The sequence below is a fragment of the Geotrypetes seraphini genome, chromosome 10, assembly GCF_902459505.1.
Source record: "Geotrypetes seraphini chromosome 10, aGeoSer1.1, whole genome shotgun sequence".
In the NCBI taxonomy this organism is placed as follows: Eukaryota; Metazoa; Chordata; class Amphibia; order Gymnophiona; family Dermophiidae; genus Geotrypetes; species Geotrypetes seraphini.
Window position 1 is genome coordinate 41578688 of NC_047093.1, and position 12959 is coordinate 41591646.

Genomic DNA, 12959 nt, shown 5'->3' on the forward strand with positions numbered 1-12959 from the left:
CTCACATATACATGAATATAAACGGATAACGTTTTTTCCTTAAAAGAAAAAAAAAAAAAGGTGAAAAATGTGAACTTGAATACAAACTGAGGGTTTATATGCTAGGAGGAGTCTCTCTCTCTCTTTCTTCCCTCCCTCCTTCTCCTCCCATGCACCCAGCATTCCTCCCCTTCCCAAGTCCTGCCCATGCCAGCTTCAATCCTAAAATGGTTGCTAAAGCCTCTAATAGCAATCTTACAAAACTCCAATTGCAAAACGATGTTGTGGGGTGGTCTACATCACGAGGACGGTCCTACCAACCACAGAAATGGACCTGGGTACCACAATGATCGGGTAATACTGAAAACAAAATGTCAAACCAGTTCCTGGGCTTCCAAGAGTGTAAAATTTGACTTTTAGCATGTTGTGATATTTTTGAATTGTTTTTTTGTATTAATAAACTTTACAATTTTACACTCTTTAGAAGCCCAAGAACTGGTTCCACATTTTGTTTTCAATCTTACAAAACTGTCACTGTCTATGTGGTCAGTCCATTACAATGCTGACCCTTCCCACGTCCAAATGGTCTGCATTAGGACATTTTGAACTTGAACGGTTTTGTGGTTGAAAATGGCAAACAAAGTTGGATATCCTGGTGGCCAAAACGTCTAAGTAGGTGATTTTAAAAAATAAACTAGACATCTTGCGGTGGCCAGTTTCGAAAATGACCCTTTCTCCATCTCCAACTTTGAACATCTTGCTAGAAGTGTCCAAAGTCAGACTTAAGACACCCTGTCGAAGATGCCCCCCCCCCCATGTTAATAGGCTCTCCTTTATCCATGTTTATTCACACATTCAAAGAAATGCAGCAAATTGGTGAGACAAGACCTCCCTTGGCTGAATCCATGCTGAGACTGTTCCATTAAACTATGTTTGTCTACGTGTTCCGTTATTTTATTTTTTATAATAGTTTCCACTATTTTGCCTAGCATTGAAGTCAGACTTATTGGTCTATTATTTCCCATATCACTCCTGGACTCTTTTTAAAAATCAGTATAGCACGGGCCAATCTCCAGGTAGTGACAGGTTACAGATCACTAACAGCAGATCAACAATCATGGACGTATTTCCTGTTTGACAATAGCTGCAAGATGGATGTTTGGGGGGGGGGATGAGATTATAAACTGGACATTTTTTTTTTTTTTAATGCCCCTCTATGTGAACATGCAGGACTCTATGTCAAACCAGTTGTTTGTTTGTTTGTTTTTGGGGGGGGGGTTCATAAGGACTGCCAATCTTCCCTGGCCATAGCTTCTGGAGTTTCTACTTATTCTCATATTTGAACAAAAGTGGGGTCTTTTTATTTTGTTTTAAACTTCACAGTACTTCCATTTTAGTGCAACATAAAGAGGCAAATATTTCATTTTCATCAACGCATGCAATTAATAATATCAAATGAGCAGTATGGTATTATTGAACTGACTTCTTTAGGAAGATCCATACTCAAAACACAGAATTCTGATGACAGTTCACCTATATCTTCTTCAATATGATTACTCTTGTCTAAAATTTCAGTTACCCATTAGTGGGGTGCCTGCTACATCATGTATGACAGAAAGGCCTAGGATATCACTTGCAGCAGCAAAAGTGGGACAACAACCCCCATCATCCACAAATAGGCATACTGTATACAAGTTTGTCAGAAAAAAAATTATTAGACTACTGCAAGTAATAGTTGATAAAAATGAAATCTGTTTATGCAAATATGAAAAAAGAAAGGTCACATCATTTAATTTTTTTTCTTATATGTTTATTCTTTATATAAAAAGGCTACCTAACGTTCATAAAGGTAACTGAAATATGCCACATGATATCCCAAATTTAACATACCACATCACTTCAAATCTAATAAAAAGAAAACTGACCCGCTGATATTATCCACAAAGAATGTTACTACCTGATATATTATATACTCTCTCTATATATATGTATCTATAGAAAGAGGCCTCAATTACTTTAGAGGAAAGGCTGTTTCATAATCTTATCCTTCAAGCTATAACAATGCTTCCCTTCGTAAAAAAAAATTATCTTAAATCAGTTTTGACTTACACGCTCTCATTTTACTACTTCTATACATATCTTGATCAGTCATATATTTCTACATATGGATTGCTTAACCACACAGAAAACATTTTCATATCCCTCTTAATCTCATTTCTGTTTCAGTCATTCTTCTAGCTTCTCAGATATCTTAAATACTCAACTCCCCATTATATGCTTTGTTATTTCTATTTAAAAATTTCCTCAATCTCAGCCATGCCTTTTTTAGTGCAAAGGTGACCATCATTGTACTGTACCATAAATCATATTGTATATAAGGTCTCAGCAAAATTTTGCAGAGTGGTAGAACTTGTTCTTTTTTTCCTACTGCTAATTATCTTAAGAAATCTAAGGCATTTAGGGGGTGTTTTTTATAGATGCGTAACTAGTATGCACATACCTTTCCTTGTTCAGGTATCGAGGTGGAAGAGGATCTCTTTTTCCTTAAAGGACCCACGGCAACAAGAGGGCATCCGTTGAAAATCAGGGGTGGGAAATTTCATGGCGACACCAGAAAATATTTCTTCACCGAAAGGGTGGTTGATCGCTGGAATAATCTTCCACAGCAGGTAATTGAGGCAAGCAGCGTGCCAGATTTTAAGAAAAGATAGGATTGGCATGTGGGATCTCTTCATGGAGGTAGTTAGGGGGTGGGCCATTAGTGTGGGCAGACTAGACTTTTCTGCCATCATGTTCTATGTTTCTATGTTATGTTTCTAAACTTTCAAACCAAGTTATGCACATACTTCCTCTTTGAAATGTATCAAAGAATTTATGTGCATATATGTACATCTCGGGGGAGGGGGGGGGGGTTTGGCATGTACAGATTTCTCTAGGTTAATTTATGAACATATTTTATGGAGTATGCTATTCCCTCCTCAACTAGAAAACAAAAAAGGAGAAATGTCCCCTACAGAAGGAATGCCAAAGGACAAGGGGTAGACAAAAAAAAAAAGAATAGTGGGACCCTGGAGTTAAGAATTGTTAAAAAAAAAATGATTATGATAAAAAGACCGTTAGTCTATATAAAATTTATTATGAGAAAAAAAGATCATATATCTACATAAAGCAAATCCCCAAAGGATGGTAGAAATTTAAAAGATAGACCATTTTGGAAAGATTTGTTTTATGTAGACTTACACAGGTGTATTTTCAAAGCACTTACACACACAAAGTTCCATAGGTTACAATGGTACTTTGTGTGTCTAAGGTCTCCTTTTACTAAGGTGCACTAGCGGTTTTAGCGCGTGCTAAACTCTAATACTTCCATAGAGCTTGCGTTAGTATTTTTCATTTAGCGCGTGGTTTGCGCGCGCTAAAATCACTAGCGCACCTTGGTAAAAGGAGCCCTAAGTGTTTTGAAAATGAGCCCCCATAGACTTTTTTGTCATAATATACTTTATTGTTTCATCAGTTCTTAATCTAAAGTTCCACGATTCATTTTATTGGTCCACCACCCCCCTACTTCCTTGACAACCCCTCCTCAACACCATCTTGGAGAATAACTTCACTCAGTCCGAGAAGAAATTTAAATAATTTCTATATGTGATATTGCTTTACCGGTAGAAATGTCTTTTAAGATTATATTCCACGTGCCTTGCCAACTGCTGCTCTACTCTATAATTTCATTATAGGCATATTTCATATAAAAGTGTGAGCATCTACTGTGGACCACCTGCTTGCCCATGTGCATCTGTTTGCGCATGTTTCAACAAAAGGTACATATGGTAGAAAAGAGAAATGCAAGGGCAGCCACCAGAAAAAGCACAGGAGCTGGTCCTGGGCTGTAGGAGAAATGTTACAGTGGCAGGGAGCCCAGGCTCACCACTGGGAGAGCAGAAGTGCCAGCCCAGGTATTGTAAACCAGGAGCCAGCAGCTCTCATTGCAGAGGAAGAGTCACAAAGCATAAAGCAGGTATCAAGAGGTTCTGGGGGAAGCAAGTGCAGTATGCCTACATAAGAGCATGTACAAGAGATAGGGAGGGGGGGCAAGTGCAAGGGGGGAAAATGGAATATCCAACCTCCCCCTTAATTTCCCAATCAAATGCCAAACACTTCTCCCCTTCACATATACATTCCCAATATCCTCTCACAGCACACATTCTCACAGACCCATAACTACAAGCTTTTCCTATACAAATACACACACACCATGCCACTCACAAATACCACACTTGCCCTCAACCAACTACAAAGCATTGCTATCCCATTGAAACATATTGTAATTTAAGTGTCCCAATCAACACATGTAGAAATGACCTCGATGATCTTAGGTCCATCAAGTCCGGCAATCCACACACGCGGAGGCCCAGCCAGGTGTACCCTGGCGTAACCTTAGTCACTCGTATCGCTCTATGCGCCTTGCAAGGAGATGTGCATCTAGCTTGCCTTTAAATCCTAGAACGATGGATTCCGCTATAACCTCCTCTGGGAGAGCATTCCAGGTGTCCACCTGGATTATGTCAACTCCATGTGGCTCTTCTGAAAACTGATGAGCCAATTCAAATTCTATAGCAGTTAGGCGAATTGTGCCACCACTTTCTAACTATTGGCCTTGGCCAAAGCTCTGATCAGCCAATTGACCCTGCATGGATACACTTAGATCCCTGTTTTGCGCAGGTGCGTTGCTGCAACTATCATCACCTTGGTAAAGGTGCAGTTGCCAGACCAAATGGGAGCACTGAGAATTGGAAATGTCTCTCCAGCACATGGAATTTCAGGAACTTCCTGTGAGCTGGGAAAAAAGGGAACATGCAAGTAAACCTCTGTCAAATCCAGCAAGTCTAGAAATTCCTTTGGCACCACCAAAGCTATGACCGAACGCACGGTCTCTATCCAGACCTGAGGCACTTTCAGTGAGATAAATGAAGTATTCATTCCAGTAGGTTTCAGTACCTATAATTCTGCATTGGAAAAACAGAGGATTAAGTGACTATACAACCCACTGGTTCGGCTTGACCGCTTGTTTGCGGAAGAAGTGTTATCAGAAGGTTTTTTTAAATTATGATGAAAAATTATTTCCTTTTCGTTTCATAGTGGTGCGAGGATTGAAAAGGTTATTTTGCTTCTTTTTCTTTGTAAGTATTGCTTGATTTGAATTGTATCACAAGGATATGTATTTGAAAATTTTTTTTAAAAAAAGAGGGTTAATTAAAAATTGATGAGACTAGTACAAGTAAAATTTAAAAAATACACTTATGACATACTATATGTTTTAATTTGTGATCTGCTGAGTATGAGTCCTCTTTCTTTTCTTTCTAGCAGTGAACAACACACTAAGGGCTCCTTTTACAAAGGTGCGTTAGAGTCTTACTGCGCAGGATAGCATGTGCTAGCTGCTATCCTTGAGCAGACAGTAGTTTTTCGGGTAGCGCACACTAATCCGGTGCATGCGTTAAAAACGGTAGTGCACCTTTGTAAAAGGAGCCCTAAAGCTATAAGTCCACCACACTGATATTTAAACACATCCAAAAGACAAATCAAATACTGTACCCAAGGAGGGCACAGAGATAGTTACCAATGTCTAAACCACCACTTTTTACTGAATTTACATTAAAGCAACAAATGCACTGTACTCATAAGATTACTGAACATGACCATGTGGAAATTCCAGCTGTTGGCCACATGGTCAGCTGTTTAATGAATAGAATGAGCCATTAGCTTATTTACATTTCAAATCCGAGAATCACACATTTTACTAGACATCTGCATGGACTTTCATTTCTCTTTTGGGCACCCATATACCATGTAATGAGGAATAGGACAGAACTGGCATGGAAGAAGAGAAGGTGAGATTGATGTCATTACAGGCCACTTAGAGTCAAATGACCTGGCTAAGAAACACATCAGTGTAGCACAAGAGGAGTTGAAGAAAATCAGGGAAGGGTATTAGGCAGCTGTTAAGCACTGGCATTTTCTGAGTTTTTATCTGTGTATGTCAAGGAGGAAGATAGCCTATGTCGCGTCAGAATCTTCAGTGAATGGCTGCAAAGCAGGTGTAAGGAAAAGAGGCTTTGGGTTTCTTGGAGTCTAGAGTTTTACATGGAGTAATAAAAGAATTTACAATACAGGCAGCTTGCAGCTGTCAGAGGAGAACCAAAATCACATACTGACGAGAGTTTAAACTACTTCAGTGGGATACTGGAAGAAAGCCCTAGCAAACAGATGAGCTAAGTGAGAAATTCACAAAAAGGGCGAATGTTTCAAGATTACCTGCAACCAAGAAAGATACAACATGAAAATATACAGAAAACAGATACAATAAAAAAGAAATTTCTGGAAGGCTGTTTGTCCAAATGATCAAGATCTAGGTAATAAGATCTGAAGAAGTGCAAGCCATAATGATAGAAGCAGAACTGCACATTGTCATTGCAAGGACATGATTCGATGAGTATCATGACAGGGATCTCATCATTCCAAGCACAGAGTAGGCAGGAATAGAACTGTGTAACAATACAAATCAGCAAAGCATGTAGATGACTCATGGAATTCTTTCCGACTCCTTTGCATGTGTGTGTGCATTTGTCAAATTTTCTGAAAGGGTGGTTGATCGCTGGAATAGACTTCCACTGCAGGTGATTGAGGCCAGCAGCGTGCCTGATTTTAAGGCCAAATGGGATCGGCACATGGGATCTATTCACAGGGCAAAGGTAGGGGAGGGACATTAGGGTGAGCAGACTGGATGGGCCGTGGCCCTTATCTGCCGTCTATTTCTATGTTTCTATGTTAATACTGTCTTCTGCAATGGCAGAAGGAAATAAGTCCTTATGTTCAAAAATAAGTTAGATGTGTATCTAAAATGACTGCAGACAAATAAAACTGTGTGACCTCCCCCCACCCCACAACACACACAGATGCTGATGATGATACCACCTAGGTCATGACCCCAAACACAGGTTTTTTGGGTTCCTGACTCAAAGTTTGTGAAACTCTAATCGACAGTCCCATCATAATGGAAGATTAGGTTTTTACCTTCAATAATTAGTTTGCGTCCGTGCAATAGAGAACTCAGATCTGAGATAAACTTTTCAACTAGGCCATAGCACATGTTCCTCACCACAGCATGTATAGTTAATTAGAGTATCTAATATGTTTATATCTAATATAGTTGATTAGTGTATCTCAAAGGTTTATATCTACTATAGCATCTATAGCTAATTAATATATCTCAGCTGTTTATTTCTACTATAACATATATCTCAGATGTTCTCTGTTTACCATAACTCAGTCATTGTACCATTAGCTTCCAAATACATCTTGTCTATACTGTGTATGTACTCCTGTAACCTGTTCTGGGCTCTTTTGGGAGGATGGACTAAATAAATAAATAAATAAGAGTCTGCCAAGCAAGTGGCAGTCTTTATAAGTCATTTGCAACTTGGTTCTTGCATACAAGCGGATACCTTTACTTTTACAACATAAAACTTAAAATCACTGACCATATTATAGTCTACTCAGAATAGAAAACAAAAATTTATTTTAAAGATTTTGAATCCATAATAATTCATAGAAAATTAATAATTATCCGTAAGAACTCCTTTTGACAGTTTGCACATTAGGAAGGAGATAATATATGAAATCTAAAGACATCGGTGGAGCCACAGGCATAAAAAAAAACTACTGGTAAGATTAATAGGGCATTTCTGTATACTCACTAATGTTCTTGTTTATGATTCACTAAGCTGTTTACGTAAGGATTAGTGTTTATGTAGTTGGGGCAGAAATATTAATGCAGCTAAGTAGTAAATTTTAGAACTCTGTTTGTACACTATTTAAACGATGTAATTCCTCTTTCCTTGACAGAGCTTACATTTTGGATTGGGGTAGTTAACTCCTTGTGCAACTGTATCTTGGTTGCACATCTGTGGTAAGCTGCAATTTTCTAATGAAATGTATGAACTGTGAAAAGGATTTTCCCCTTAATGTTGATAAAGCAGACATCCCAGTGACAGGCAGCCCCCTCTAACAGATGGCACTCAACTTTCTACTGAACTATGCACTGGAATAAATGACTGTGATCCCTAAATCTAGCCACCAGGTATAACCATTCACGGAGGCCAAAAATTCCACCCGCTGCCACCCTACCCGAGACTAAAAACTTCTGGAAGAAGACCTGGTGCATGACTCTAGGCAGAGGATCATTGCTTCGATGGCTTGGCTAAGTAAACTGGGAGGGGGAAGTAAACAGAGGAAAAGCCCTGGATAACTGCAGCTAAAGAGTCAAGATGACATCATAGCCATTTTGCAATAGAGGTGGATGCCTAAAGAACAGAAAAAAATTAACCTGCCATGTCAAAAAAAGGATAAATAAAGCACAAGAAGCAAATGTTTATCAACCAAAAAAAATTCTAGAAATAGGGATGCATGATTTTTATTTAAATTTAAAAACAAACTAAAAAAAAAACCAAAACAAACTAACCCTCCTTTTATCAAGCTGTAACGTCAAGCAGCGCAAGCTAAATTCTGAGCTGCCCATTCTATTCCTCTCAGCCTCCCCGCGTACCTCTTTAAAAGTTTGCCAGCGTAAGCAGCATCTTCCACTTGCTGCTCGCGCCAGCCTCGGCTCCATTCCGATGCCACTTCTTGGTCGCGGGACCAGGACGTGATATCAGAAGGGTGCCGAGGCTGGCGCGGGCAGCAAGTAAAAGATGTTGCTCGAACCGGCGAACATTTCAAGAGGTATTGGGGGGGGCACTCAAGTGGCGGGAAAGAGTGGGGGGCACACAGCACGGCGACGTCAGGCGCCAACTTCCCTTGCTATATGCCACTAGTTATATGCTACTTCCACTGGATTTCTGCGTGGTTCACAGAATAACAACACATAACAGAAATGGGAAATGGAAGCAAAAACAGTCAAATAATTTTTTTTTTTAAAGCGTCAAGCAGGAAAATCTTTAGTGATAAAAAAAAATAAAGGAAAAATTGGAGATCAGGCTAGGTCTATAGTAACGCAACAGAAAAAAAATGGGGGTAAAGAAGGTGGGTTATATTAACTTGCATCATGCTGTATGTTTAAACAAGATATGATGCATCAGCTTACCTTGCATTTGAGAATATTAAAGCACTGAAATGTCATCCATCTTTCATGAGGTACTCTGTAAACGTGCAGGAGTCTGCAAAAAGCTTTTTGCATAGCTGAGGTTCTCCTGAGGTATACAACACATAATCCTACCCAGCCTAGAAAGGAAATAAAAAGCAAAAAACAGCCATCTGTCAAGAGCATATAAACTGAATGTTGACTATATGCAAAGTTGGATATGTTTACACTTAACCACCAGCTGCAGATAAGAACATTACATACAGAGGTGACTTTAAAAGCAACCTGAGTATGTACAGCAGCATTATAATACTCACAAAGGAGATCTCTTACTATAGTGTGCTAACATTTGCAGTTAATGAGATTTTACTGCACAATGACTGCAAACTATATGTGGCTTTTTTATCTTTTTTTGCTGGCTGTGCTCTAATGTCACAGACAACCGAACACAAAATTGTTTGAATGCGTTTGTGCAGCAGAAGTCTGCAACTGTGCGTTAACGGCCGATTCTATAAAAGGCGACTAGCAGCGCTTAACTCCTAGGCACTATTTGATGCGTTTGTCAATTAACTGCTAGATGTTGTTTATAGAATTGCACCTAGAACTGAGTTAGGATCCAGTAGGTGTCATAATGTTAGATGCTGGTATATTAGACCACGCCTATTCTCCATCCCTAACCACGCCCACTTTTCAGGTCAATGCCTTGCCAAGTTCCACTTGGAACTCATAATTGTTTTGGGGGTTTTTAATTAGCTTTTAATGACATGGTCAATTACCACACCAATTAAGCCAATTAAACATTTTTGAGTTCAGCATAGAACTCGGCTAGGTCCCTAGCCTAATCACCATTTATAGAATCGGGGCCTAAGTGGGTTAATGCATGTTAGTAAAAGGCTCCAAAATTACCCCAGCATATATATATTCACAGGCATCCCATCATTTCAAATTTCTATTGTAACATACATTCACAAATTTACGCCTGCCTCACAAAAAGTATTTCCTTGTAAAGCAGAGATATTTAGCCAGTATCTAGATGACTTACACCAGTGTTCTTCAACCACCGGTCCATGGACCAGTGTCAGTCCACAGAAATTTCCTGCCGGTCCACAGGGCCAGCACGTGCATCAGGCCCAAAACAGTGTTCTTCAACCGCCGGTTCACTGTGCGATTGATGTGGTGTTATCTTCGAGCCAGCTCCCTCTTCCTAACTGATTTAGTGCACAAAGCCACGGGCAGTGGCTCCTTCGGGCATCCTGCGCCTGAACCGGAAGCCTTCTCTCTGACGTTGCAACGTCAGAGGGAAGGCTTCCAGATGAGGCATGGGATGTGCAAGGTGCAATTAGTACTATTATGGGGGCGGGGTCTGGGGTGGAGATTGGGTAGAGATGGGCAGGGTCTGGCCCACGACTTAGCCCCGTGTTCTTCAACCGCCAATGCTGGTCCACAGAATAATTTTTTTATTTCTGCCGGTCCATAGGTGTAAAAAGGTTGAAAAACACTGACTTACACAATTAGATTAGGTCTCGTACTCCGAATGCCTATTTTGTAAAACACCAGTGATTCCCAAATCTGGTCCTAGAAGCATTCCAGAAAGTCAGGTATTCAGGATATCCACAACAAATATTTATGAGAGATGTTTGCATGCAAATTTCTTTCATGAATATCCGTTGTGGATATCCTGAAAACACGACAGGCTGGGGTTGATATAAGTTAATCGGATTTTCTATTCTGCCTTTACCTATTCAGATTACATTACAAGAGGTTGGGTCAGTTACCCAGAAAGTTAGGACAATTTGATATGGACATTCAATAGAGTTTCTAGCACAGGTAGATTCAGGTTTGGGAACCACTGACTTAGGAAGTACTTTCCACACTGGGTCTTGACCCCAAACACGGTCACACACACCACAATTGGGGGTCATGATCTAGGCAGGCACTACACACACACATCATTATAATGCACCTTGGTGGTTTCATGGGTATCGCTCTTAACTGCATACATGGAGTCACAATAGAAAAGGTTTGAGCAGCACGGTACTTAGATATAAAATAAGTCTATTTTTCAACATTCCAGTTAGCACCCTGTTATAAAATAAAGCTCTTTATGTCAATGTTTGCACCACATTCTCCACAGAAAATCTACTTGTTTTGTATATAGCAGCAGTAGGCTTCTCAATAGGGAAAAAAAGAGACAGTACTAGAGCGTGCCAACCAAGGCATGAAACTTTGTGTCTGCCAAGTTTGTGGAACCAGACCCAGCATTAACTAGCCAGCTGATTTTTAAAAGGTAAATTACTGCACAAAGTTCCTATTTCAAGACTAACCTACAGGCCCACAGGTACTCTACTCGCTAGCATGCAACCTGCCTGTCTCAAAAACCCTTTCTCCATGGCAAGTATGTGGGCAAGCCTTTGTTTAAATTCAAAGGATTTTTAACATTAAAAAAGGTACAGATTTATAAACATGCAATACTGCTATCCATCCACACAAGTTATTAAATCCATCAGCTCTATATTTTCATGTAAGATATATAGACCTGTATATTTCCATATCTCTGCAACTGTGGCACTTCAGTACAGCAGACACATATATCACTTTTCACTTTTAGTTCTAAAGGGAACCCTTCAAATCAAAACAATATTTAACAACTTTGCAGTACAATTTTCTTTAAGTTTAAATCATCAATTTACTATCCGTTATAAAGAAATGTCTGACAGATGAGATAAAATACCTGCATTATATTTTAAAAAAATCAGCCTCTTGTGCTGATCAAAATCTATAAAAAATTTCTGTGCCAGCTCCTTACACAGATTGTCAATGTGAGGCTAAAAACCCCATTTATCACCTGAGATGACTGTTAAATGTTTTATGTTTAACAATGAATCAGTAGACAGACTGACATCAAGCTCTCTAAATATGTTGTATGAAGCAAAGCAGTGTGTCGCAGACTGTGTGCCGCCTGCGATTCCAGGCCTGCTGCGAGAGGCTGGGGAGGAGAAGCGGCACCGGCGCCAGCTGGCTGCCTACAGGATGCGCATCTCGCGGCGAGAGATACATCCTGTAGGCAGTCAGCTGGCACCAGCGCCTCTCTGGGTCTCTTCCCTTCCAGCACCCACTACTAGTGGTTCAGGAACCTCTCCGGAGGGCATTTGCACAGGCGCAGACATCAACATCCGTGCACTTACAGATGCCCTCGAGCAGCGACCACCAGTTTAGTGCGCCGCAGCTTCGCAAAGTTTGCGAGACACTGAAGTACTGATACAAACTACAAAATAAAGATGATGTGGGCTGCAAGTAAAGTTAAAAAAAAAAAAAAGCTGAAGAGTCAAGTTTAAAAAATATTATCAGCACACATCAAAATAACAACAAAGCTAGCATTACACAAGGAGCCATGGGGCATATCATAGACTGCAAAGATTAATTCCCTCACGCTTATTCTGGCTTAAAAGCCCCAAACAGGGTTTGTGATATGCATAAGCTGCTTAAGCAGAAACCTTTCTTTCAAATAATGTGCCTTTTTATTCATTTTGTCTCACACTAAGAACCATATTCCATATATGACACAAACCAAAATGGCGGTTAGCACAATTCTATAAATGTACACGTACCTTATGGCATCACGCTAAGCGCCAGCGCATATCACAACTTTTAGGCACACCCATTTAGGCCAAGGAAAACCAGACCTAAATACCAGAATGCGCAAGTTAGGCATATCAGGCATATTCTATAACAGTGCGCCTAAATTCTAAGAATGCCCATGATATACTCATGCTCCTTCCTTGGCCATGCCCCCTTTTCAGATTTGCACACTAGAATTGGAACACAGCACTTTATAGAATATGCC

General features: G+C 39.9%; 1 protein-coding gene across 1 annotated transcript in view; it reads right to left on the reverse strand.

Annotated features, from left to right (window-relative positions):
• The window catches only part of LOC117368380 (protoheme IX farnesyltransferase, mitochondrial), a 368703-nt gene that overhangs the window by 333508 nt on the left and 22236 nt on the right, over positions 1–12959 (reverse strand). The window contains exon 2 of the mRNA XM_033961979.1: positions 9119–9255. Within this exon, the coding sequence (XP_033817870.1) occupies positions 9119–9211 (93 nt within the window). The 5' untranslated portion in view covers positions 9212–9255. The remainder of the gene's footprint in view (positions 1–9118; positions 9256–12959) is intronic.